General features: G+C 37.7%; 1 protein-coding gene across 1 annotated transcript in view; it reads right to left on the minus strand.

Annotated features, from left to right (window-relative positions):
- ZZEF1 (zinc finger ZZ-type and EF-hand domain containing 1) overlaps positions 1-25,181 on the minus strand; it is a 79,960-nt gene that overhangs the window by 39,641 nt on the left and 15,138 nt on the right. The window contains exons 7-27 of the mRNA XM_032786965.2: positions 22,049-22,165; positions 20,551-20,729; positions 18,795-18,893; positions 17,489-17,580; positions 16,376-16,524; positions 15,739-15,850; positions 13,858-14,070; positions 13,081-13,181; positions 12,538-12,707; positions 11,252-11,385; positions 10,253-10,323; positions 9,717-9,831; positions 8,867-9,026; positions 7,649-7,770; positions 7,419-7,541; positions 5,898-6,064; positions 5,159-5,240; positions 4,230-4,431; positions 2,321-2,466; positions 1,797-2,037; positions 574-653 (exon numbers count right to left, since the gene is read on the minus strand). Coding sequence (XP_032642856.2) covers positions 574-653; positions 1,797-2,037; positions 2,321-2,466; positions 4,230-4,431; positions 5,159-5,240; positions 5,898-6,064; positions 7,419-7,541; positions 7,649-7,770; positions 8,867-9,026; positions 9,717-9,831; positions 10,253-10,323; positions 11,252-11,385; positions 12,538-12,707; positions 13,081-13,181; positions 13,858-14,070; positions 15,739-15,850; positions 16,376-16,524; positions 17,489-17,580; positions 18,795-18,893; positions 20,551-20,729; positions 22,049-22,165 — 2,875 coding nt within the window. The remainder of the gene's footprint in view (positions 1-573; positions 654-1,796; positions 2,038-2,320; positions 2,467-4,229; positions 4,432-5,158; positions 5,241-5,897; positions 6,065-7,418; positions 7,542-7,648; positions 7,771-8,866; positions 9,027-9,716; positions 9,832-10,252; positions 10,324-11,251; positions 11,386-12,537; positions 12,708-13,080; positions 13,182-13,857; positions 14,071-15,738; positions 15,851-16,375; positions 16,525-17,488; positions 17,581-18,794; positions 18,894-20,550; positions 20,730-22,048; positions 22,166-25,181) is intronic.

Consider the following 25,181-nt stretch of genomic DNA (forward strand, 5'->3'; position numbering starts at 1 on the left):
AATAACAAAAAAATGCACAATTATTTTACCACTCTTTCCTCTCCTCCTTTTAGCACAGCAGAGCCAAAATAACTATGTGAGGGAGATCTCTCTTTCTGGCTGATGCATAAGCTCTGGAATAGGCTTCCAGGGGTGATTGTGGACTCCCTGTCGTTGCAGGTTTTTAAGAACAGGTTAGACTATACGATACAATAATCAAAAGAATTCCAATTGCAGGACAAAATTCTACCTCAGCACCTTCATTGAAAAAACTAGGGAAGAGCTTGGCTCACAGAATCTTTACATAGTGGTAATGATGCATGAAATCAAAGGCCTAAGCTGGATTATTAAAGCCAAAATTGATTTTGCAGGGCTGGCAGTCAGGAAAAACATCTTTTTACTTCTAAGTTGAACAAAACTGATCTGCAATTATTGAGAGAAAATAAAAACAGACCCTCCCCCCCTCCGCACCAAAACCATTTTTACAAGGCATTTCAAAGTACAGTGACACAGACTTCGCACTGGGGGTCAGGAGCAAAAATGTGTGTGAAAGAAGAAAACCCAGATAGAAATAATCATTCTGAACAACCGTACCATCCATATTCTAATCCCATCAGCCAGAGAATATACTTGTGCAAACTCTTCATTCAGAGACATCTTGCCTCCACTGATGACTGTGAAAACAAAACAAAAGAGGAAAGTCCTTTTTTTCACTGATTCAGTTTCACATCACTCAAGGATTAAAATAAAATAAGATACCTGCAAAAGGCGGCAATAGACCCTGTCATCTACCCCTTAAGGCAATGCCAGGCAGGTTGTTTTGTTCCCTATTGTTCTTACGGATATACTACAAAAGCTGGTAATGCATTAAAACCATCTCCTGTACCCTGACAGGCCTATTTGCAAAGTTGAATAATAAATGAGTATGTACAGTTACAGTGAATACATACGAGTCCTGCAAATGTACAGGCAGGACAAATAGAGGCTACTCCCAGGACTTCAAAGGGAGTTGCATGTGCTCATTACCCCTCAGAATCAGGCCCTGACAGTCCAAATATCACTTTTTTATTCAACAGATAAGCACTTACTTCAGATAGCATGTTGTGACATATAAATAGCGTATTGCACATTAGAAAGAAAAGTTGGCAACCCTACTCTCTGGAAAGGTACAAGTTGCAATACTGAGAGCCAACTGCATGAGTTAGGAGAAGAATATTAACTTAAACCCCACAGTGGGTTGCGAGCTCACTTTCCAAAGCATGACACTACTTAGTGGATTCATTTGCATTTCCTCCCCAAACAGTACTGCTAAAATGTAAACACTTTGTTCCTTGCTGTTTAGGAAACGTTTAATGAGAGCTGAAAATGGCTGAATGAGAGAGAGTTGTGTTGTAATGGCACAACTCGTGGGAGACAGATACTTTTGAGTTACAATCCTGGTTCAAAAACCAATGTCCCTTGTGGACTTGGTCAAATCACAACATCTCTGGCTTAGTTTACTCCTTTTTAAAATAAGGATAACTCTATTTGCCTATGCGATTTAGATGATTTGTGATGATTAGCTAACCTTTGAAAAGAGCTGTGATGATGAAAAACACTAACAAAGCATTATCATCTTATTAGTCTATTGTGGCACAAAGTCTGTCTAGTTGGTGAGTGCAGTACTGTAATATTTTCTTTATACAGGATGAAGCATCTAACCACCTGAATATTTTTGAAACTAAATATTTTTTTCAAGTTTTACAACTGAATAATAATATGATTTCTTACAAACTATCAGCCTTCATTATTGATATATTCACTAATATAAGAGTTACCATATTTTTGTAGCTTCCCATATAAATCTGGAGTGAGATACACCAAAGCAGCAAATGTGGCGTTCACAGCTTGATCAACAGTGGAACCAGCAACTATATCTGTCTTTGGGGCCTGTTTTTTACATGCCTGTATAAGTCCTTTGAAAAGCTCAGAATTTTGCCCACAGAAATCCTGGGAAGGATCTGATTTTGCAAAGTCGAGAAGAAAGTTATGGCAGTCATCCACATGAGTGTTCTTAGTCTGGAAAGAGTATTAAAACATTTACTTAATATCCGTTTAAAAATGCTTGCATCTCATTTATATATTTGAAGAACCCATACCTCAGACAGATACAGTAAAGAATGACAACTTAATATAAAGGGCACAGAAAAAAAATTTCTCTTGATAATTCAGAAGCCCATAAGATGACAACCTCAGCCTAGCAGTGTACATTTAGAGATGTGTCAGCTCATTAAGCCTGAATAAAACCACTCTCATGCATAGTGTTTTCCTACCCATAAAACAGAAACAGTGGCCTAAATACCTCTTCATTTTGGTGCACTTGACTGGGTTCATTTGCTTCCAAAGTCGCCTCAGGACACATCTGATGCCTGAAGACAGGTTTCCATAAAGGAGAATTAAGAACTGATGTCACTTTTGAAGGAGGCAGCTCTGCTTCACGACCTAGCTCTGCAGAAATGGCAAGACAGACATGGATTTATGTTCAATACTCAATATTTTTGTTCAATTTTATGACTGCAAAAATGCACAATTTTCAACACCTGCTGTGAAAGGAAAACAGAAAGGAAATGGCATGTGGAACAAAAAATGTCTCAGACTGACAGTCACTCGTGATGTTTAGTGCCACATACGCAGCAGACAGATATCACACCACTCCTGTACAGTCTTACTGCTGACATTAATGCAGATTAACAAATACAATGCTACAGCATGTTACTATTGTAAAAGGCCCTACATTTAAACATCTAAGATGTACTCATGACCATAGTATCCGACTACTGAAAGCACTTTACAAGCTACAGATATAGGGCTATTACTTCATCCACCACTGGCATGCCATAACCTATAGCATGTAACAAAATACATATAATGTATACACTGAGGAACAGATTTTTGGAAACAGAAACCCTAAACTTAAGTTCCCAAACCCATAGCTATGCATCTGCCTGACTTTCTGGAGTTCTGAAAACTTGAAAGCTCTTGTTGACCTCAACGGAGAACTATAGGATGCTCAGCACTTTTGAAAAATAAAGCACATGTATAAAAATAGACTTAAGTTCCTAACTTTGGGCTCCTTTTTTTGAAAATCTTAATTCATACGTGACACATACATATAAGATTGTAATACCTGTGGCCAACCCTTTGCATGTTGTCTATCTTCACAGGCCTAAACCCCCGCAAACACATGCATTCTTAACTTTACTTATGTCAGTAGCCCAAATGAATTCACTACTCATATGACTGAAGTTAAATATGTGCAGAGGAGATTGTGGCACCAGGGCCTTGAATAGCAAGCTCTCTGGGGCAGGGATTGCACCTTCCTGTGCCTGTAGACAGTGCTTAATATATTGTGGGTGATACCAGAATACATGTAAACAATTAAACAGAATTGTGACTGAAAACTTCAGGGAAAGTTTAGGCAGACAGAGCAGAAATCTGGCCAAATCACATGGACAGGTTCTGCACTGCAAAGCACTCATGAAGTTTCATAATGACCCCTCAACAAACACAAGCAAAAGTTAATATCAGAATGAATTTTGCATTATGGTTCAGAGGTCTAGTAAATAACCTACAGATTATGCTGATTTATGGTGCTCCAATACAGGAATTAAAATAAGTGTTCCCCCAGCTCCTTTTAGATTTAGGAAATTCCAAATGATCAAAGGGAATATTTTAAAAATCAGCATAAATTGTGCGCTAGGAATTCTCTCTTTTTCCATTTTCTGGTGCAAATTTAATGCTGCCAAACTATGGAGAATGAAATCCTCATGAAATCCACAGAAAAAACACAGCATATGCAATGGAAATCAAAGATTTCCCCTCACGCAATCTGCTTTGACATTTGACATGACCACTCCAAGAGCCAGAGAAGTTATGTCTCCAAGTCCATTCCACTCTTGGCCTCTTAAGACTGCAAAGGGTGCCAATAGTGATGGTATTTTTATGTAATGTTCCCAGAGAGAAGGTTAAAGAGTTAGCTTAAGGCCGCAACCAAACTTGCTGCACATAACCCACTAAAAAGTCACCAGATGGTTAAAAATTTTAGTCATTACCAACTTGGTCTGTAACTGGCAACCTTGTCAGGATTTTCTGTTTTCAAATATGAGTGGGCTGGAACAATATGTATTCCTTTTAAGAATATAAAATATTAAATTCTTGCACCTCACCCCCATCCTGGAAGTGTGACTGCTAGAGAAACTAATTCAACTTACCCAGTTGGGATTTCAGTGCCATACTCCGTGAAGCCAAGCGCCCCATCAACCTGGATACAAGCAGCTGTAAATCCAAGCCCCAAGAAACTGCGACATCTGGGAGGCCGTAAGCAGTGACGGAGAACTTGTAGCCCCACTCATTATTACTGCTGTCAGAGTGAAAGAGAAACTGCAGCCGTGGGCCAGCCTTAAAGGTCACTTTCTACAGAGCAACAAAACAGTCATTTTGCCAAATGTACATGACAGGAAGACATTTCGGGATCATAAATTTCCTTCAGCAATTGTGTTTTTCAATATTCTCATGGTTTCTCTGTAATATGTGCTAGCGTCCCCCCTCTCCCATAACATGACTGAACAGCCTACAGCAATTAGTTTCAACTTTCTAGTCAAAGAATAATTGAAAGTTTCAGCCCACAATACAGCTTTTGATGTTAAAAAAATATAATGACAGGGAAACGTTACACTGGAGTAGCTATGAACTAGCACCTGAGTGGCCACAAGAAAATAATAAATGAATTCAACTTGCCATCTCAAGAATTATTTAAAATTAATTAGATACAAGGGATCAGAGAACAATTTCAACTGTATGTTTAACTGCAGTGAAACATGGTTTTCTACATGGTAGCTGGGGGTAGTGAGTTAATCAGACATGAGTACTGGAAAGGACCTTCTTGGTCATTCATTCTATTCATTTGCATCAATGTGGAATTACAGATTTCTCCACTCCCCCCTACCCTTCTGAGCATTAGAGAGGGGTGTGTCCACACACACACACACACACACACACACACACACTCCCAAAGGTATGAAGTTATCAGATTACAAGGTCTCTGTAGAACCTCTTACCTATGATGCAAAACACCCCAGAGTTCCAGGGTACTCTAATATTAACAAATGTATATTTTGCACAATATTTTAAAGTCACTCACCTTGGGCCACTTCTCGGTGCCAACCTTTGTATCATAACGAGTTTTTGCACCTCTGGCATCAGTGAACTCCAAATAATCATATCTGTGGAGAGTGCAACTCATTACTTACACATTTTTATTTTTAAAACTTTTAGGCAAGTTTACTTTGGAATTTCTCATTCTTCCCTAACCACCCCACTCTGGAGACTCAGCAACGTAGACACAATCCCTTCAGAGACGTATTTACTGCTTTAGATGATTATATAAACATTTCATACTTCATACAGCATATATACGGTCATTTCTACAATATATTTCTCTGATCCTTAAGATCAAGTTCAAATATTAAGCATTTCTCAGTGGCAAGCCAGAAAGAAACAGAGGTAAGGTTACAGAAAGGACTGAACTTTAGCATAGTTGTGCTCAAGCAGGGTAAAGTGAAAGCTGGGAACACGCAATGATGGCCACAGGTTTTTTCAAGCACTAATACAAGAGCAATCAATGGAAAGCACAGTTCCACTGCTTGAGGGAGCATAGCCTTGACACTCAGGGCCTGTGCAAAGAGTTGGTCTCCACCCTTTGAAGTGGGAGCTCAGCTGTGTCAAGAATCTTTAAGCAGGGGTGCAAAGAAGAATACAGGGTGGGTAGTGCATGCTGAGGGAGAAGCTGGTGGAGTAGGTAATGATTCTCTGCACAGAGTGCAGGATTTGCCCCTTTGTGAATAGCTTTTAGAGCCAGAGATGGCACACTATTAAATTACCTCCTTTCTGTTTCACATTTTTCATCAAATTCCACCTCAAAGTAAGTTGCCCCAGGACAAAGGAAGACTGAGACCTCATGGCAATTATTTTCATAGTTGTGAGGAGATTCCATTGTCCATGTTCGCAGCACTACGGGTTGTTCTTGCTGCCAGCTTTCCATGTCCACCTGCATAATTAAAATACAACAATTTTCACCTTACAGAGTACAAATGCAAAACATTCAGTAGGAGGATTACAGCACTACATTATTTCACATCTGAGTCCATAGTTTAGAGTAGCCATATACACACACACACACACCTGTACTGTAAGCACTCATCCTTCTACTTACATCACTCTAAAGAATGACGCCAAGTAAGATTATGAAGCATGTACTAGTATTTTATTAACTCCCCCACCACCCCTTATCTCTTTCCTGCCTTCAGTCCTTCTCCAGCATCCTATGTATTTTACAGGCTCATAATCTCAGTGTCATCATCTACTTATCTCTCCTCCTCTCACATCCAAGCTCTCACGAAACCTCTTATCTTCCCTTCCTTTTAATCACCTCCAAAACCCATCCTTTCCCCATCTATTCAAAACTACCAGAACCCCCATGCAATCTTTGGTTAACTATAAATCATCTCCTCTCTGGACTCCAGTCACTCGTCTCTTCCAAAATGTTGACACAAACAATCTCTGCTGCCATATCAATTGCATCACTACTTCTCAAAACCTTTCACCAGCTTCTTTAACTAAATCAAGCGCAAGCTCTTCATTTCCACCTTCAGAACAAAAGTACAATTTCACCCTTAAATATATTTTTGGTCTTATTTCCTCTCACTCTCTTCCAACTCCATACCTTGCAATTCACTGTCCCCTTCCCTTTATCTGCTTTTATATACTCACACACCACAATGATTGGTGAGGTATAAGAACCAGAACAGATAGATTTCCCACTCTTGGCTCTGCATTTCACCATGGAGCTCCATATACTTGGGATAGGTTCCCAATCTTCTTTCAAACTTTACAGTACCCTTTAAAAACTTCCACTTCCTTCTTTAAACCAATGTATTCCATTAATCTTTCCCAACAGAGATCTGTGTGTTAAATTGGAAGCTCCCAGGATAAGGGTCCTATCTTCTGTTATACGCAATCAACAGTTTTAATTCACACGAACTTCTTAATCTAGGAAGTGATTTTATTTTTTATCACATAGTGACTGACATGCTCTAACTAGTGACCAAAGCATTTTTATTCGATCCACACCACATTTTATGTAAGTAAATGTGATCTTTTGAAATAACGTGATGATGAACGTATAGTCCCTTTAAGGGTTGTACATTCTGAACAGTTTTCTTATGTAACCTGGTTGCATGCTTGTAGATGTGACTTCTCAGCTATAAAAATGCTCAAAATCACTTTAGAAAGATCCTGAAGGGACAGGATCTCATCAGATACACTGATGGTGGGCAAAGGAGAGGCAGAATTCAAAAGGTTACAGAGAATAAGAGGTGTAAAGCATATCTATCTTAGGCTACCTTATTAAGACTTTCTCCAGGTTCACTACAAAGGTTCCTCAGCAGCTGTGTCAGGGTACTGAAACCCTGAAGTAGGGTACAGTGTGGAATGTCTAAAGTGCAGAAATCCAACAAGAAAGTCATCTAAGGGGAAAAAAAAAAAACCATACCTAAAAGTTACAAAAAAAGAAGTCTTCATAAATGTATCCACACTAAAGGAAAATGGTAAGACATTCCAGTCATTCACCTACCAGCTGACGAGTTGCCATGGCAAAAACAGAGTTACTTAATTTTTCTACTATATGTTTGCCACTGTATTGGGACAAAAGCGATTCTAAAATTGTTCTGATATTTGTCAGGAACTGGCCCACATCTAAAAAAGAAAGAGAAAAAACATATTAGGTAATAGAAAGTTAGCCAAGCTCAGGATTCATTACTGGGAGTTCTGTGTTTTTACTGTACACCTCTTGTGGGGTTGATGTTGAGCAAAATAGAGAAAGACAGATGTTGCCCCAAGGAACTTGTATTCAAAAGAGACAAAGCAGTTGGGACACACAGTTTTTATGCACATATCCACTGCTGGCAACAGGACACACTGTCACTGCCACCACCAAAACCACAATTCATAGAGAAACTAGTATTGTAATCAAACTACATCTCCTTGAACTAAAACGCCTGTTTCAATAACCCTACTGTAAACATCTGATTTCCTGGATCGTTGTTACACTAAGGAATGAAACATGAATTATGAGAAAGGCCAGCAACTTTTAGCTGAACATTTTAGATAGGAATAAAATGACTGAATACATAATTAGTATAAAAATAAAATTATAGAATATACTCTGAGTTTGAATTTAGAAATAGGCCAACATTACAAAGTACAAATTTAATATCACTCAACCATTCAATTTATGTCCCAAGTAGTTATTCGAGTAACTTGGAGATGCTGTGCTGAGGCAAAGCATGCTCTGGTGATATGCACCTTAGAAATGCCTGGATTAGTAGGTCTTATTGCAGACAAAATGAGTTCAGCTTTTCTTGTGATTACCCAGATCTACCAAAACAACAACATGTTGTCTCAGCCAGGGGAGATATTACTTTTGAGGGAGATGGAGGGAAGATGCCCTAATAACGGACAACTAAGGAAAAATATCTAAAATGGTACTAAATTTTGTTTCTTCATAGATTCAATAGCCAGTCAAATTTTTGGTCCAAATTAGTTTCTCATGATTCTACAGACTCCTCAGACATAACAATAATACAACAACTTTAACCATACTGGTTACTGGAAATTGGTCCATATGGCTCTGGGCCAATTTTGAAATTTGTTAGGAGCACTATAATTATAAGGATACTTCAGATACCATGATGAGTGTTGAGAGATAAAAATGCTAATCAGCTTCTTGAGATGATATTTTAAAGTACTGCCTTATTGTATATACTAGACATGACTCAGCTCTGGAACTTACATTTTTTAACAATTTCCATGGCAAGACTCTTGGCTGTATCATCACTGCCCTTAAGTTGTAGGTAGCACCATGAAAGGAGGCTTCCCTGTACAGACCAGAATAAGGATGCCAACACTGTGCCACTCTCCTGCTGGGCAACATCCAGCATCATCATTTCACACTGAAAAGTAATAATACAACAATGATATCCCATGCAGGGCAGTAACTCATCAATGATATTCCACGCACTGCAGTGTGACAGATTATGTGATACACCACTCGCCACAAAAAAGATGAAAAGCAAAAGACCAGTCACACATGAACTACCAGTGCTTAAAAAAAAATTCATAAAGAAGTGATATTTGAAAGCTGTTTTAGTAACTCAGTAAGATGAGCAGCAAACAGGTTTAAGTAGTTACAACTACATTTGGGGCAATCAATTAAGGCTTTCAGCACATTTTGTAATATAGGTATGTGAAAAAGTCCTTACTTTCCCAAGCACAGGTCTTTCAGCCTACAATATGTACCATGACTGGTTCCCACACTTCAATCTGGTTTCATTGGCTCAATTCTTTTACAGCTTCAAGGCAGTTACTAAGGAACTCTATGAAAAAACTCCCTCAGGCAACCTATTAAGTGTGTGCCTTGTTTCTTAATATTAAATGTTGTTACTACTTAACATATAACATTTAAAATTAGTGAGGGCCCAATCCTACAATCATACATCATTAATTTTACTCATGTGACTAGTCCCGTTAACTACAGGCTTCAGGCTCTTCATGTGCAACACACCTTTGAGAGCATATCACATACTGTAGAAAAGCAGGCAGAAAAGGAGAAGTGAGAATAGACAATCTCAAAGGATAGCTACCTCTCTCGCTGCCACCAACAGAAGGGTATCCATGACTGACAGCACTTGGCTAATGTCAAAGTCCTCAGAAACTTCCTTATCTGGTAACAATAAAAGTCCACCTGGATCCTGATCACTGCAAAAAATAGAGCTGTTGTGATGATAATCTGCAGAGATCATTTATACACCACTTCTGAAGGAAAAAAATCAAATGTTCGATAAATTTATCAGTGTGGACGTATTTTAAAGATACAACAAATATCCAGTAGTTTGAAAAAATTGATCAAGGATAAAACAGTAAACAATGATACTCAGAGACTCTGGGCAATATACCACAGCCTCAGTCATTATTTTTACCCTTGGGCAATCTTTTGTTATTGCCTTTTGAGACAGTCAGTATTAGTAAGACGTACAGATTTTTATTCTCTTAAGAAGAAAGTGCATTAACAATTTTGTTGACTTGCATCTCTTTTCAGAAGAATGTGGAATTATTGAAAAGGATCAGCAGGATGAAGATAATCAGAGAAGAAAAGTTTTTTAATATCAAAGAGCCTTACCTGAAGTACATACACAGGGATCTGAAGGTGAGATGCACAGATTGCTTATGTTCCTGTTCTGTGATGTTTTTCTAGGAAATGGAAGAGATTTACATTTAAAAAAAAATACATTTTTTTGTAAGAGCAAAGATTTATAAAGAATGACAGGACCAGGAAATACTTGTTGTGGACTACAGGATTAGTATTGCACAACTCCTAGAGATGTTTGGTCTGCAGTTTCATTATGAAAAATATCCTTTTTCTGAGCTTTATCCTTGGTTTGTAAACGTGTTTTTTAAAAAAAAAATCAGTCGCCATTGAAACTGGATCTTTAACTTCTCTGCCACTAAGCAAATCTTGATTTTAAAATGGCATTTAAATCACTTTTCCTTGTATCTCCTAATTGTGTCTTCTCTAAATGCTACCGTGCTTTCTTTTTATACTGTAAGTGTAGTATCCCATCACACATAAGAAATCCTACAGACCCATATGCACATGCAAGAGTTAAAAAAAAAAAAATACAGTACATGAATTTTACACTTTCAGTATTCCAATAGGTTCTAAATCATGAGGAAAAAGAGGATATAAAATATTTTAACAGTATTCTTTTAAGTTCTCACACAGACTTGGACACTAGAACATATGTAAAGTCACTACATCCTGTGCCTCAGGTTTGCTCCTACATAAAATGGGGGTTATTATACGTACAAGATTTATTTGTAAAGTGAGCAGAGTCTATCACTTAAAGACCACTAATATCGAACTTCATAATGCCACGTTTCCCTCTTTAAACAGTCACTTTTGAGAATAAAAAAGTGCCTTCCTTTGAAGACTGACATTTTAAGACAGACCATCTGAACTGAAACTACTACTTTATGGAAAGGTAAAGGCAAGCTCATCTCATCTGGAATGAAGTGATTGTGAAGAAAAAGAGGGATAAACAGATACCTGCTTTCTTTTCTACCTTAGAAAATAATTCTAACAAAGCCAAAAGCAATCATTTCTCATTGCATGGTTTACCATCATGGTGAAGAGCTGGTCCCGTCTGGTCTGTCTGTCTGGGAAGAAGATAGCTGCTCCATTGAGCAATGTGTTCTTAACTTCCTGCTTTAGCATTATCATGGGTGTGAAGTTGCTATCACTCACATCCACTACTGTTCATAAAAAAGGGAAACAGTGGTACAATTTCAAATCAATAACCAAGTATATATCTTTAATAACTATAAAATGTTATTTCTTTTCCATGACACTAGTCTTTCGAAAGCACATAAAATACTCATCACATATACACGTAAGGATTGATCTTCAAGAACATTTAGCTTGCAACAAGCTGGGATATAAATATACATTGAGGCAGCCTGCTGTGCAACAACTGTCCATATGGACCCTGTTAACATGCTCTAACAGTTCCTTAGTGCACTCTGATCTACCCCACTTTGATATGGGAGTAGGATCAAAGGTGCAGTAAGGAACTACTAGTGTGTATCAGGTAAAGGATAGATTTCAACCCAGCTTGCTGCAACCTACATGTTACTTAAGGCTTGTCTACACAAACATGTGAGAAAGCCTTCTGAAGTCTAGCAAGAAAGATCTTATGAGAAGACCTCTGATTCAAGTGACTTTATTCACTTCAGGCCCTTCAATGTTATATTTATTTGTAAGACCAACTGTCAAACCTGCCGGGGGAGGGGAGGGGAGGAGACACACACACAACTTTCAAAATGTACCATATTCAGTACAAAGTCATTTGTCTATTCCTTGTTTTTCATAATTTCTTACTATGTATACTAGTTATTGAAATCATTGTACTTAAATATATAAGGCAAAGTACTGGCTCCAAATAAGTCAATGACAATATTCCCATCAACTTCAATGCCATCGGGGCCAGGATTTCACTTGTCCTTTCCCAACCATCTGGATACATTCTAGCACAGTGATGAGTGGTTAGACATACTTGATATAAACAAATCTAATCCTTCTACTTATTCCAGTACTGAAGTCAAAGGAATAAATTCTCTGCTGGTGCAAGTAGATATAGCTCCACTGAAATAATTTGCCATTGCAAGCACTTTCAGGCCACATATCAGGACAGATGCAAGATCACTGCATCAGAGGCTCAAAGAAAGTACAGAAGCAAGCTCTTAGCGAAATCCATTGATAAAAAATGGCAATAAAAACACAACAATCTCAAACAGCAGCTGGCTTGGGTTTTGGAAAAAACTTGTTCCAAGTTGACACTAGTATAAAACTTTAAAACTAAAACAACAACAACAAAGTTAGTAAGCGACAGCATAATATTAACGAACCTTCACACAAATGCCTGTAGAGCTCTACTGCAGCTTCTGTTTGGCCAGAAATTTTGCTTTGAGAAGCTTCCTGAGATTTAATAGTTTTATTGTTTCCAGTAAGCACAGAGAAGCAGCTTTGAAGAAGCTGAAGTAGCACAGTCTGGGCAAAGAAACATTCTTCCCTTGGGCTAAAAGGAAAACACACAAGAGTAAAATCTTCACAGGAAGAGCTCATTTCCAGCACACACTGCTGTGCTAAAGCAAGCATTGCTGTCTCTGCTCTACGAGAAAGAGACGCTAAGAGATCCTCTTGAGTAAAGAACACAGCCAAGAATTAACAAAAAAACCCCAAATCCCCAATACCTAGACAGGAATCAAACAATGCACCGAAACGTAAAGGTTACAAGCATCTATGCAACTTTATGGCTAAAAAAAACAGATGACAACAGAGAGAAGGGAAAATATCGCTACTTCAGCTTAATGGCAGAAAACATCAGCTGAATAAAATGCACTGTATGTAAACATATTTATGGCTAACTTTGTGATGGAGGAGGGCCCTACTTTTGATGTAGTTTATTGTAAAAATTCCAGAAAAGTTGCAAGTCGAGGCCTGTGAAGTCCAAGAATGATCTGTACTTTAATCCACTTTCTTTCTGTTGAACCTAAAAGAGGCAAAGAAAATACAAGATTGAAGAATTCATTCTACACAATTCACGTTTACAAAAACATAGTGAAAACTGCAACATATGGAGCATGAAAGAAGTATCAAGCTGCATCAGAAATGCCACTCCAGTCTCAGGACACAACATGGTCAGGCTCCCATTAGGATGAACCAGCAATTTCTTTACTTTTTGTTGCATCAGACTAACAATTTTCACTTCCTTTTTGTATGTCCCAACTTTCTGACAAATCTAACTCACTCAAACAGTGGAGAACAATTCTGTACACCTGTTCTAATCCTCCTGCATGCTTCCAAGAGATGCAGTGAGGCTATTTAAAAGGCAGTGGAACTTTTATATATGTAGCATTAATCCCACTTATCACAGTGTGAGAGATATGGAAATGCACTTCAGTTCTGGTTTTCTTAAAGAAGACATATTCCTAAACTTATTTAAGTGCCCTTTTATAAGGCATCTTAGTATACTAAAAGTCATTTTCCAGACACTTCAAGTTTCATGATTTGCATATCATTACCACTGAATGTAATTAGAGCTTGCTCTCTGGCCACTACATTATTTTATAATGCCTCTTTTAGGTTTGTCTTTGGTGTACCACCATTTATTCTTGTACCGAGACCACATGCTTTAAAGAAGTGAACAAAGGTGGTGAGAAACATACCAGGTCCTGTGCAAGTTGTTGGATGAAATGAAGTGTCTTCAGGAGAAGGGTTGTTCCACAAATGCTATCATCTGTTGCTTTGCATTTCAGACAGTTCATGCTTCTGTTGGGCTCCCCTACCACAGGCCGAAGATATCCCAGAACACTCAGGCCTTGAACTCCTAAGCGCTCTGCTGTGTCTTGCCTTGTGCACAAGAACTTCACCATTAAATACTGGATAGAGACATAAAAATAGCACAAGCACTGTTCATAAATTCTGATTTCAAGAGCAAGAGACACACAAACATTTAAGATCCTGTGACATTATTCAGGGAAAGCCAGTGTCCTGGCCTACCACCCCACTCCCCATTTTTGTAAAACACTAGTTCTGAAGGTTCTATATGAGCTACATACTAGGGGATTCTGTGACTGCCATGTTCACTTGCAAACTCAGTCATTTAATTACCAGTCTAACTCATTTCGTAAACTGCATTCCACTTCTTAATCTTATAGCGCCAAGTTTTCCTGCAAGTGGAAAATCATTAGATAACAACAACAAGTAGGTGATAAACATTCAATATAATTTAAATATATATACACGCATTTAACTTGCAATTCTTTCCACACTAGTATAAAGAATCTGAAGCCGAGCCTATCCATTAAGGAATGCATCCCCAGAGTCCAAAGGTATTTTTTAATCCTGTAATCACAAAATTTGGGGAACAAATATGTACAGAACATGCATAAGAGACAGCTACTGAATAAGGAAATGGCATGTTCTGGATTCCATTATGCAACAGAGACTTTTCACTTTTGTCCCTGAGCAGCCACCTCTGGTGTTTCCTCCCCCAGGAAGAAGAGATTTGGGATCCTGAAACCAAATTAAAATTGAACCCGAAACAACAACATGCACTGGAAGACAAGTTTTACTTTTAACTGCTGCATATTAAGATGCCGAGTAGTGCAGTACTCAAGTAGTTCCACTGAAATCCATGGAATTACTCAAGGAACAAGGTGCTACTTATCATGAATAAGGGATGCAGAATCTAGTCTTTATTTTAGAGTGGTGGCCGTGTTAGTCTGTATCAGCAAAAATAACGAGGAGTCCCTGTGGCACCTTAGAGACTAACAAATGTATTTGGGCATAAGCTAAGCTGCCACAAAGACTCTTCGTTATTTAGTCTTTACTTTCTAGTAATTAAAAGTGAGCAAATTAGAATATATGAAGAACTGTGATTGTGCAGCTTGTCTCATGTTCTAATCATTAGGCTCACAGTGGAACTCATCCTCTTGACACAATCCAGTGAGTGGAAACTTTCTACATTTTTGAGACAGTAATGTCCAGACTAAATCTAAATAAACTGTGGCCTTAGCTCCAATGGCTCTCACCAAATGGGGTCACCAAATGAAATTAATAGGCAGCAGGTTTAAAACAAATAAAAGGAAGTTTTTCATCACGCAGTGCACAGTCAACTTGTGGAACTCCTTACCTGAGGAGGTTGTGAAGGCTAGGACTATAACAGTGTTTAAAAGAGAACTGGATAAATTCATGGTGGTTAGGTCCATAAATGGCTATTAGCCAGGATGGGTAAGGAATGGTGTCCTTGGCCCTTGTTTGTCAGAGGATGGAGATGGATGGCAGGAGAGAGATCACTTGATCATTGCCTGTTAGGTTCTCTCCCTCTGGGGCACCTGGCATTGTCCACTGTCGCTAGACAGATACTGGGCTAGATGGACCTTTGGTCTGACCCGGTACGGCTGTTCTTATGACTTTTTAGCTCTAGTCAAGGCCTCTTCTTTGGTAACAAAAAGCTGATGATTATTTAACTGATCTTCAAGAAAGCAGGAAGATAACCATTTCCTCATTCATACCTCAGTCAGTCTGTTCTAATTATTACTTACTTGGGAAATTCTGCACTGCTGCATTTTGACCTCCACTTCATCCCATTCTTCTTCCACCTCAAACCAGCCAACAGGGTCATCCTCTCCCATTTCATCATATGAACAATCACTTCTGCAGATAAAAGCAGATCAACCAAACTTATAATAAAAAACCAAAACAAAAACAAAAACACACCTTAGGGATTGCCCCACTGCTATGTTACCCAACTATTTTTACCTGTTAGAAAAATTAAAGATTCAGAAAAACGTAGCAGAAACATTTCACGTGCACAGACTCCAGCAAATGCATGTCTGCCATAGATTTTTTATTTTTATTTTTAAAGTCAAGTCAACAATTTTACAGCATACTTGTAGAGAAAGGCAACAATACAGCTATTAGGAATCAGCCTTCTGCATAGACACAGCTGCTCAAAAGTATCAAACTGAGATTTTAGTTCAACCTTGGCTGGTCATGATTAAGTTTTAAATGTAGACCTTTAGGCGTTCAGTGGCAAGTGACTTTATTTGCAGCTACAGCAGTAAGCACAAAGAAATGTTAATGACTTCTCCCACCTCATCAACTTTTATAACAGGGTAGAGAAGGTTTGCTGCAATGTTAATTTTTTTAGAATGTCATTACCATCCTCCCCACCTTTACCTGTTTTTTAAAAATTGCCTGAAATCTTGTAGCTTCCACTTGTCATAACTTTCAAATTTTTTAAAATGTTCCTCTGCATGGAATTTTTCTGAAGAGCTGTTATAAGCAAACACCAACCCACACTGGGCACCAATAGCACCTTTCCGAACCTGAAAGGAGAACATAATGCTGGAGCAACACAGAGAAAACTAGGATAACCATAAAATGATGGTTCTGCTTATAAGGAAGTTACTCAAATCAAACCAGAGACCGGCAAAATTGATCTGTGATTCTTTAGAATCATATTATTTATTTTCTTTGTTTTAAAGGAACATGACACAGGAAATGTTTCAGAAAGATTACACATCTCTGAAAGATTAAGTCTCAAACTCATAGCTAAGTTTGATTTTAGCCACCATCTCACCTGGAGCCAAGCAAGAAAGAAAAGTCTGCATCTTGATTTAATTTGCTTTTCTGCTGTTTTACACAAAAAGCGGCGACATTTTTTTTTTTAAATTGTATCCAGGTATCATTGCACTATAATTTTTCAACAGTTGAGATACTGCCCACTCCTCCATCCCCAACTGATGAGAACTTACAAGCACAAGAGTCTAGTCAACCTCAATTCAGGTGGGCAATACAAAGCATGCACACATGCTTTGGGACAGTAAGCTATAGTTTCAACAAAGGAAAAGCAAGTTGTAAAAACCTCATCACAGCTTCCTTCCTGCTATGAGATTCTACCAATGTTTGGGACATAAGTTTTTACCTCCACACCAGAGTAATGTTGCTGTTTAAATACATGGCAAGCATTATACTACATGCACAAGAACTAGAAATACCTCATTGGCCTAAATAAGATACAGACAGACGCAAGATAAAATAGATGGAATGCTCTACAGAGTACACTTGTGGCAGCATTCTGTAATCAGAGGAAATTTGTATTTTTCTTTTTGTGCAAAGTTCCTGTGACTCGTGCAAATACAAAACAAAACTCAAACAGCTGTCACTCAAATTTCTTGCAAATTAATCACAAAGCTGTACATTCAAAGGTGAATAACTGTCTAAACTCCACCACCAAGAAAAAAGCATTAATACAAGAATCTGCTTGAACAATGCAAACAAGTTCCTTACCTTTATTCTAATTTGTGTCACCTGGAATGTAGATTCAGTTCCCGTAGAAAGAATGATACTTGCTCTGGTCTTTCCAGTCTCAGTAAGAAAACCTAAAGGAACAATGGAAACAGGATGAGGTTTACAGGATTGTCACCTTAAAATAAATAGATATAGAATTATAATGAGAGGAGTAAAACAAAACCCAGAGCTCTGTTCTGTAGCAAAGATTCAGCCAGTGAGTGAGACTTGAGAGTCCAAATGAAACAGTAAATTATAATGCTGGCATTAGTAATTCTGCTTATAAAAGATGATGCTGTATCAAAAGGTGTACATACAACACAGTGTTGTGTTAGTATATCCTTCCTCAGGACCGAATCTTCACAGCTACAGTCTCTCCTGAGACTGTGCTGTCAGTAACAGGAAATAATTCTTACAACTGCGAAGTTTTAGTGAACAGTCACTCCCATTGAATGTTATTGGGACCACTGAATGACAGTGTTTGCTTACCTAAGTGACAGCTTTTCTGAAAGCCAGAATAACACTGTCAAGACCATTCTACCTTCTCTTAAATGATAGAAAAACTTAGAAGAACATGAGCTATAAATCCCTCCTTTTATTACAATATCCAGAAGTTTAAACGGTGGCATCAAGGGCAAAATGCCAGGGCAATGTTACTTCAGCTAGAGACTGAAGAAATGGAAGAAACCCACCTTTTCAATGCAAACACCCCAAAGTTTGACTGCAAACAACCCCAAGAAGACAAACTGATTTCCAATGTGTATGCCACCTCTACAGTGCACAATTTACATGCCCCCAAGTACGTTGGGTGCTAAGCACCTCAAACAGCGTTTCAGAGAAGTGTACATTGGCTCTGCAGGTCCAAGCATTATTTACTGCCTCGTTTACCCTGTTATTTCTGCTTTTTAAGAACCTTTTGACTAAGACAGACATCAACAATTAAAGGATTGTTGACTCTTGAAACCAAGTACTCAGCCACCCAAGGATGGTCTATATGATTTTATCTTTGATTCCTCCATCAGTGTTTGGGAAGCCCTTAGTGATTCAGAGCAAAATGCTGCTCTGCTATGAAGTTTTTCACACCAGCCTGCTAGTCACTTTCAGCCAATGAACCAAATACGCTGACCTAAGATACCAAACTTGTTTTAGGGGAAGGAACAGTTCCTAAGAGAAATTCCCTGTGAGTGAGAATTACAATTTAGAAGCACTGTATCTACCATAGTTCCTTTTTTCTAACTGTCAATCAGTGTGAAAATGTACAGATCTGAACCACAAGAAACCATAAAGAAAAGGACTATACACTTACCATCCCCTGTCCATGGCTCAACAAGGAGATTTTCAGGCCCTGATTTATCTTCCTTTCCTTTCACGTCACATGCCTGAAGGGTTAGCTGTAGCGGCTTTCCTGAACAAGCAAATCAACAGGTTTATCAGAGTTATAAATCAAACAATACAGAGCTTGTTTGCCAATGGCATTCTAAATTCATTACATAGAGAGAAGGTAGAAAAATTAAGAAAAAAATAAAGAATCACACCACCACAGGATCTTTTTACCTTATACAAAGGAAACAAATGCAAAATCCATGTTATTGCAACATAACAGTTGAAATTTTAAGTGTACAAAGACAAAAAATTAAGAATTGTTACAGCTGGAGGACTGTCAAAACACACACATTTTGAAATAAAGTGTTCACAGCACATGAAATAAACATAAATATCACTTTTATTGTATGAGGAGCCAGAGATACAGATGCTGTGGGAAACAGAAGTGACTTTCCACAATTCTGAGCATAATGTTGTAGTAACAATATTTTATACATAACATGTTTACATTTGTCACACACCAGAACCAGCAGTGGAGTCTGGTGAAAGTATTTCCCTACATTAGGTTCACACCTGCATGCCTACTAAGAATATCCAGTAATTCAGGACTGGAGACAAGTGGTTTAAGTTATACCATTAACCTGAGATGGTCAATTTTAAAAAATTGATTAAAAATAATTTTTGGTACTATATATCTGATGCTAAGTCTGTATGCTAATTGTGGTTTGCAATCACATTTTCTATTTAAAAATGTTTTTCTTTCTATGTTGAGTGAAAATCCAAACAAAGGAAAGGGAAACTGACTACACAGAAGGAAATGGTGATACTGATCATACACAAAATACTGTTAAATGAGCAATGTATACAAACTGAAAACTCCAAAAACAAACAAAAAAATCCCAAACAATAAAACCCCCTCAGTTTCAATCATATTGACCTTATTTGTAACTACAAAGGTTAAAACACATCTGACAGAAGTAAAGCTTAAGTTGATACCCACAGAAAAGTATTTTACTGCCTTACGCTAGACCAGGTTCATGTTTAAACCTACAACATACATCTAGGTAAGTTTATTTATTGAAAACGAAAACAAAAGAATTGTACTTAGGTCTGAGTTACACTAAATGATTCAGTATCAGAGGGGTAGCCGTGTTAGTCTGGATCTGTTAAAGCAGCAAAGAATCCTGTGGCACCTTACAGACTAACAGACGTTTTGGAGCATGAGCTTTCGTGGGTGAATACCCACTTCATCAGATGCATGTGATTCAGCTATGACAAAAACATTAATAAATTTCATTCTACTCTCAGTAAAACTGGACAGAGAAAAAAAATTCAGGAACTTGTAGGAAGACAAAGACTAGTACCACTAGATAAAATTAATAGAGATGCAAACACCTTTATCATCTTACTACTGAGCCAATTGCCTATGCATTTCTTGAGCGGAGGATTATAGAATTCCTTCTCCAAAGTGACATAACTTTTGGTTCTTGAAAGGATTACAACGATATCAAGTTCTAGTGCTAGCAGTGCTCTGATGCAAGTACTGTTTTAGGAGATATACCTTTCTTTTCAGCTTATTCATTAAAATAAAATCCTTTTATGCCCTGATTAAAAGATCAAACCACCAGTTTACACACTGACAATTTGGAAAGCTGTCTATGATGGATCTTTCTTGCATGCGAATGCACACACTTTCGCTCTCTCTCTGTAGCATTTAAAGATGTCCCTGAAATATTTACCATATTTATAAAGCAGGTTTTGTCTAACAGTTGCCATGGAAGAGATGAGTGAAGAAGCCTTGTATAGTGTGTCCAGATGATCAGTGATAGTACAAAGTGAACTTATCACTTTAGCAACACTCCCTCTGGCTAGGGCAAAAGCCAACAATGTAAGTTCAACCTCTGGAGTGGCATAACAACTAGGAGATAAAAAGACCATGCATAAATATACGTAAGAAAGGAAACCTGCAGTTTCATAATCAAGTACATCAGTGATTTCAATTAATACCAGTGACTTATGATGTGGCCTATTTATATAGACATTTAAGTCATCTGTTTATAACAACTTGATAGCTAGTTGTCCTGTTCCAGTTGCTGAAATCAACACTGGATGAATCATCCACTCTTTTATACAGAATCACTGAAAATGTTTTATCATCTAATTAAAAACTAAGAGATAAAAAAGGTTATTTAGCTTTATCACAGGAATTCAGTATTTGAGTTTTTGTTATAATGTTCTTTTAACAGTACGCTCTTAGTAGTACACTCTAATTCAGTCTAGAGCCTCCATCTGGCACCCTTATTTCATTCCCTTACATTTGCTCTCTTTATTTTTTCCAAAATTTTACTCTACTTTCTGTACACTCACATAGCTAGGAGGACACAAAAAAGTTCACATCCCAATAACCTGGTGCAGGCAGACCCGATATCCTGAAGTTTTGTTATACTATGTCTCTAAGTACACTTGTGTGGGAAATGTGCTTATACCTAACACTTGAGTTTTTTTATGTAAATAAATTTAATAATGTTTGCAATATATTAGGTCTTGTTCTTTATAACTTAAGACCTGGTTGACTAGTACCAGATCACATGTTAACATTTCTAATCAAGTATAATTTATAAAAAAAAAAAAAGGTAGAATAAACGAAAGGAAGCCAGTGGCAAAACTTCAATTGATTTCAGTGGGAGCAGGACAGGGCCAATCATGTTGTCTACATACCAAAGTAATTCATTAAAAAACTATGCATGATGGCAATATGCTTCCCTATTACAACAGCAGTTAAGGGGGAAAAAAAGAAAAAAAAAAAGAAAAAGAAAAAAATAGGCTGAAAGATGGTACCTCATGACTGCTTTTGAGACCAGATTTTCACTATTTCTAACATTCACATTTTGAATTAATTACTTAGAATTTATTCTCAGTAGAAGAAAGGAGAAAAATGTTACTAACTCCTTCAAAGGTCCATAAACAGTTTTCACTGCAGAACTAATGTCACACCAACTTAACATTAAATATACCTCAACCCTATGCCAAAGATGGAGGAATGAGCTTTTGGCTTCTAAGTCAGCTAAATGCTCAAACGGAGGAGGTGAGGAACCAATTTTTCATATTTATCTTTGAGTTTGTCAACGTAGGAACAAACAAGAACAAAAGAGGAATATGACAAATGGAATCTATTTTTGCAGTACTCATTTACTCTATATCATTTTCTTACCATACAAGTATGCTAATGAGATTTACCTGGTTATTCTTATGAGAAAACTATCTACTTCCTCCAAAACATTAGGCGATAAGAAGCTTGAGAAGTCTGTAGAACCTGACGTCAGGGACAGCGGTGGCATGTGTTGCAATGCCTTCCTACAAAAGGAAAAGAGCAAGACATTAGAAATAAACTCAAGTCAGACAGAACTGAAGAGACAGAAGATTTGAAAAAGGAAGAGCCACTCAATCTTTATGCTTGTGTGGCTGGATCGCCGTGTTTAGGGCGATGCTCTCTATTGTGTGAGGTGCATTATTAATGTTCTTCCTGCATTAGAAATGCAAAGCATTTGGCTTCTAGATAGAGAATGCAGGGCATGGATTTTTTTAAAATGAAAGAGGCTGTGCAAATATCAGACAAACCTCAACCCTGCAACTGGAAGCATGCAGACTCTAGTTTAGTGAGTTAGAGCACAACAAAACCATTTGATGAAAAATCCTATGAACTCCTACCTAAAAAGACCACCACGTAATTCCATGTTTGACACATATTTTAAAACAAAAAGTAGCAGTCCCTTATTAAGAACTAATGATGTGCACACATTCATTTAAATGCAAAAATAGCTTCTCTTTCAAAACAGCAATACAAAGAAAACCTTTCAGAAAACTTTAATAAAATCTATTTATTTGCTTCCATAAGTCAAACTTACATACCAGTGAGGGTATTTTTTCTGCTTACCCTCTAGTTCCACATAAAAGGAGCACCTTCTGGTCTAGGCCCAAATGAATTCTTATGGCAGAGTTATAAAACCCTGAAAATTGGAAGCTTAGAAAGGACAAGCTGCCAGAGTCTTAATTATTAATACTATCCTAAAAGCTCTCAATATTTAGGGTTTGTCTACACTACCCAAACTATACTGGCGTAGCTATGTTATCCTAATAAGTAGCACATAACCCTGTAGTGTAGACTCAGCCTTCACTGATGGAAGGATTTTTTTCCTGTTGGTATAAGAACACCACTTCCCTGAATGATAGTAACTATGCTGATGAAAGCATAGCTCTATCTAAACTGGGGGTTAGGTCGGCATAGCTACTTGGGTCAGGATTGAGGTTTTTCACACCTCTGACCTAAGCTGCTAGGTTGACTTAACTTCTAAATGTAGAATAGGCCTTAGTTTCATGATCATTTTTATCTTTTATATAGAATTATTTTCTGACTGTACATTATCTAGCTCAGGGTTTAGGCTACACAGAAAAGCCGTTTTGTACTTCACAGGGTGTCATTTTATGACTATAAAACACTTCACAGGGTGTCATTTTATGAATATCTGAAAGGTAGTAAAATGCAAGGCCACAATCCTGGAAAACGTTTTGTACCTGAGGAACTTCTTCAATGGAATTGCTGACATGTATAAAGTTACTTAGATGTATACCAGAGTTGTCAAAGTCTGTGTATAGGATAAACTATGCAAATTAGAGGTAAAAAGTTTTCAAGGATTTTGTCATGTGATGTAGTGGTGTTTTTAAAAACCCACATGGAAACTGAATGCCATAAAGCTGTTGTGGTCATGTTATGATTTTAGTAAGATTTCAAACCCTGAAGTCATTGAGCAGATGACAGTTTGGCAGTTATTCAAGGAAACATTACTCTGCCAAACAACCAGTCACCACAAAAGGAATGCCTGCACTGAAATACTGTAAATACCCTAACACAGCCCAGAAATATTAATGGAAATAAACCTTCTTTGGGAGGTAGGAATTTTGAAGAGAAACAAAAATGAAAATCCTTTCTGAAAAATCAAGGTAGGACAGGCCACCACACTGACCAGAAGAAACAAGGCAGCTACAGGAGATTTTTGCCTGTCATATACCTGGCAAAATGTGTTTAGTTCCTTTTTCCCACTGTATAAAAACCTATTCATCAACATGGGAGAAGTTAAATACTTTACTTTGCTATGTTGCCTCCTTGATATGAGAGCAGGGATGGAGGGGCTGCTTACCATTAAGTGCAGTATTTCAGGGGGTCTTCTCCACATATTTTCACTCATGGGATCAAGGCATCTACGTAAATGCCTTGTTCCCATGTGTGCCAACAAACAGAGGCCCTGGAAGAAGAGTGACAGTCCTAAATATAAACCTAAACATCTAGACACTCACATATCAAGGCAGATACCGTCTATCCATGAAAATGGCCTAACTGCAGACTGCTCATTCCATACACCACATGGGACACAGTGCCTTTTTAGTGCCAGAAATATCGGAATACGTTCAAAAAACATTCAAGATTTTTAATGGCTATTGGGATAGTAAAGGCATAAAAATTTGGAAGCCTTCTCTCCCATGAAAGGACATGCTTTAACAAACTATTAAAATCTTATAGCGGTATTGGCTATTTTCAGAGTAATTAATATATCAATATGCACTGGGTATTAGGGAAACAAAGAATATAAGAAAGAAAAAGAATCTATTTGTCGAATTAAGCAGACTACATTAACACAGTTAAAAGCTACAAAAATATCTGAATTGATGTGAAGTAACCACTATGTGCTCTTTGAGACTACAGTAGAACCTCAGAGTTACAAATACAAAAGTAACAAACTGACCAGTCAACCACACCCCTCATCTGGAACCGGAAGTATGCAACCAGACAGCAGCAGAGACACACAAAAAAAGCAAATACAGTACATTTAACACAATACTGTACTGTATAAACTACTAAAAATAAGTTCAACAGAAGATTTGACAAGGTAAGGAAACTGCTTCTGTGCTTGTTTCACTTAAATGAAGATGGTTAAAAGCAGCATTTTTTGTCTGCATAGCTATATTAAATCAATGTTCAGTTGTAAACTTTTCAAAGAACCACCATAACATTTTGTTCAGAGTTACAAACATTTCAGAGTTATGAACAACCTCCATCCCCGAAGTGATCCTAATTCTGACTTTCTACTGTACTTTTTGAGCTAACGTGTCAGTGAATAATTATTAGCTTGAGTGGGCTGAAAGGACACTATCAGTAATGACAGTCCAAATCTCTCACCTCTTCTATACTACAAATTACAATTCAATGAAGAAAATCCCTGAGATTTTAACTGTATTGTTTTACTTTAGGAACTACCCCGTTCCTGAGAAATTACAACTGTGCTGGCTTGAAAGCATACTTTTACTTGCAAATGCA

Source organism: Chelonoidis abingdonii, chromosome 20, assembly GCF_003597395.2.
Source record: "Chelonoidis abingdonii isolate Lonesome George chromosome 20, CheloAbing_2.0, whole genome shotgun sequence".
Taxonomy (NCBI): Eukaryota; Metazoa; Chordata; order Testudines; family Testudinidae; genus Chelonoidis; species Chelonoidis abingdonii.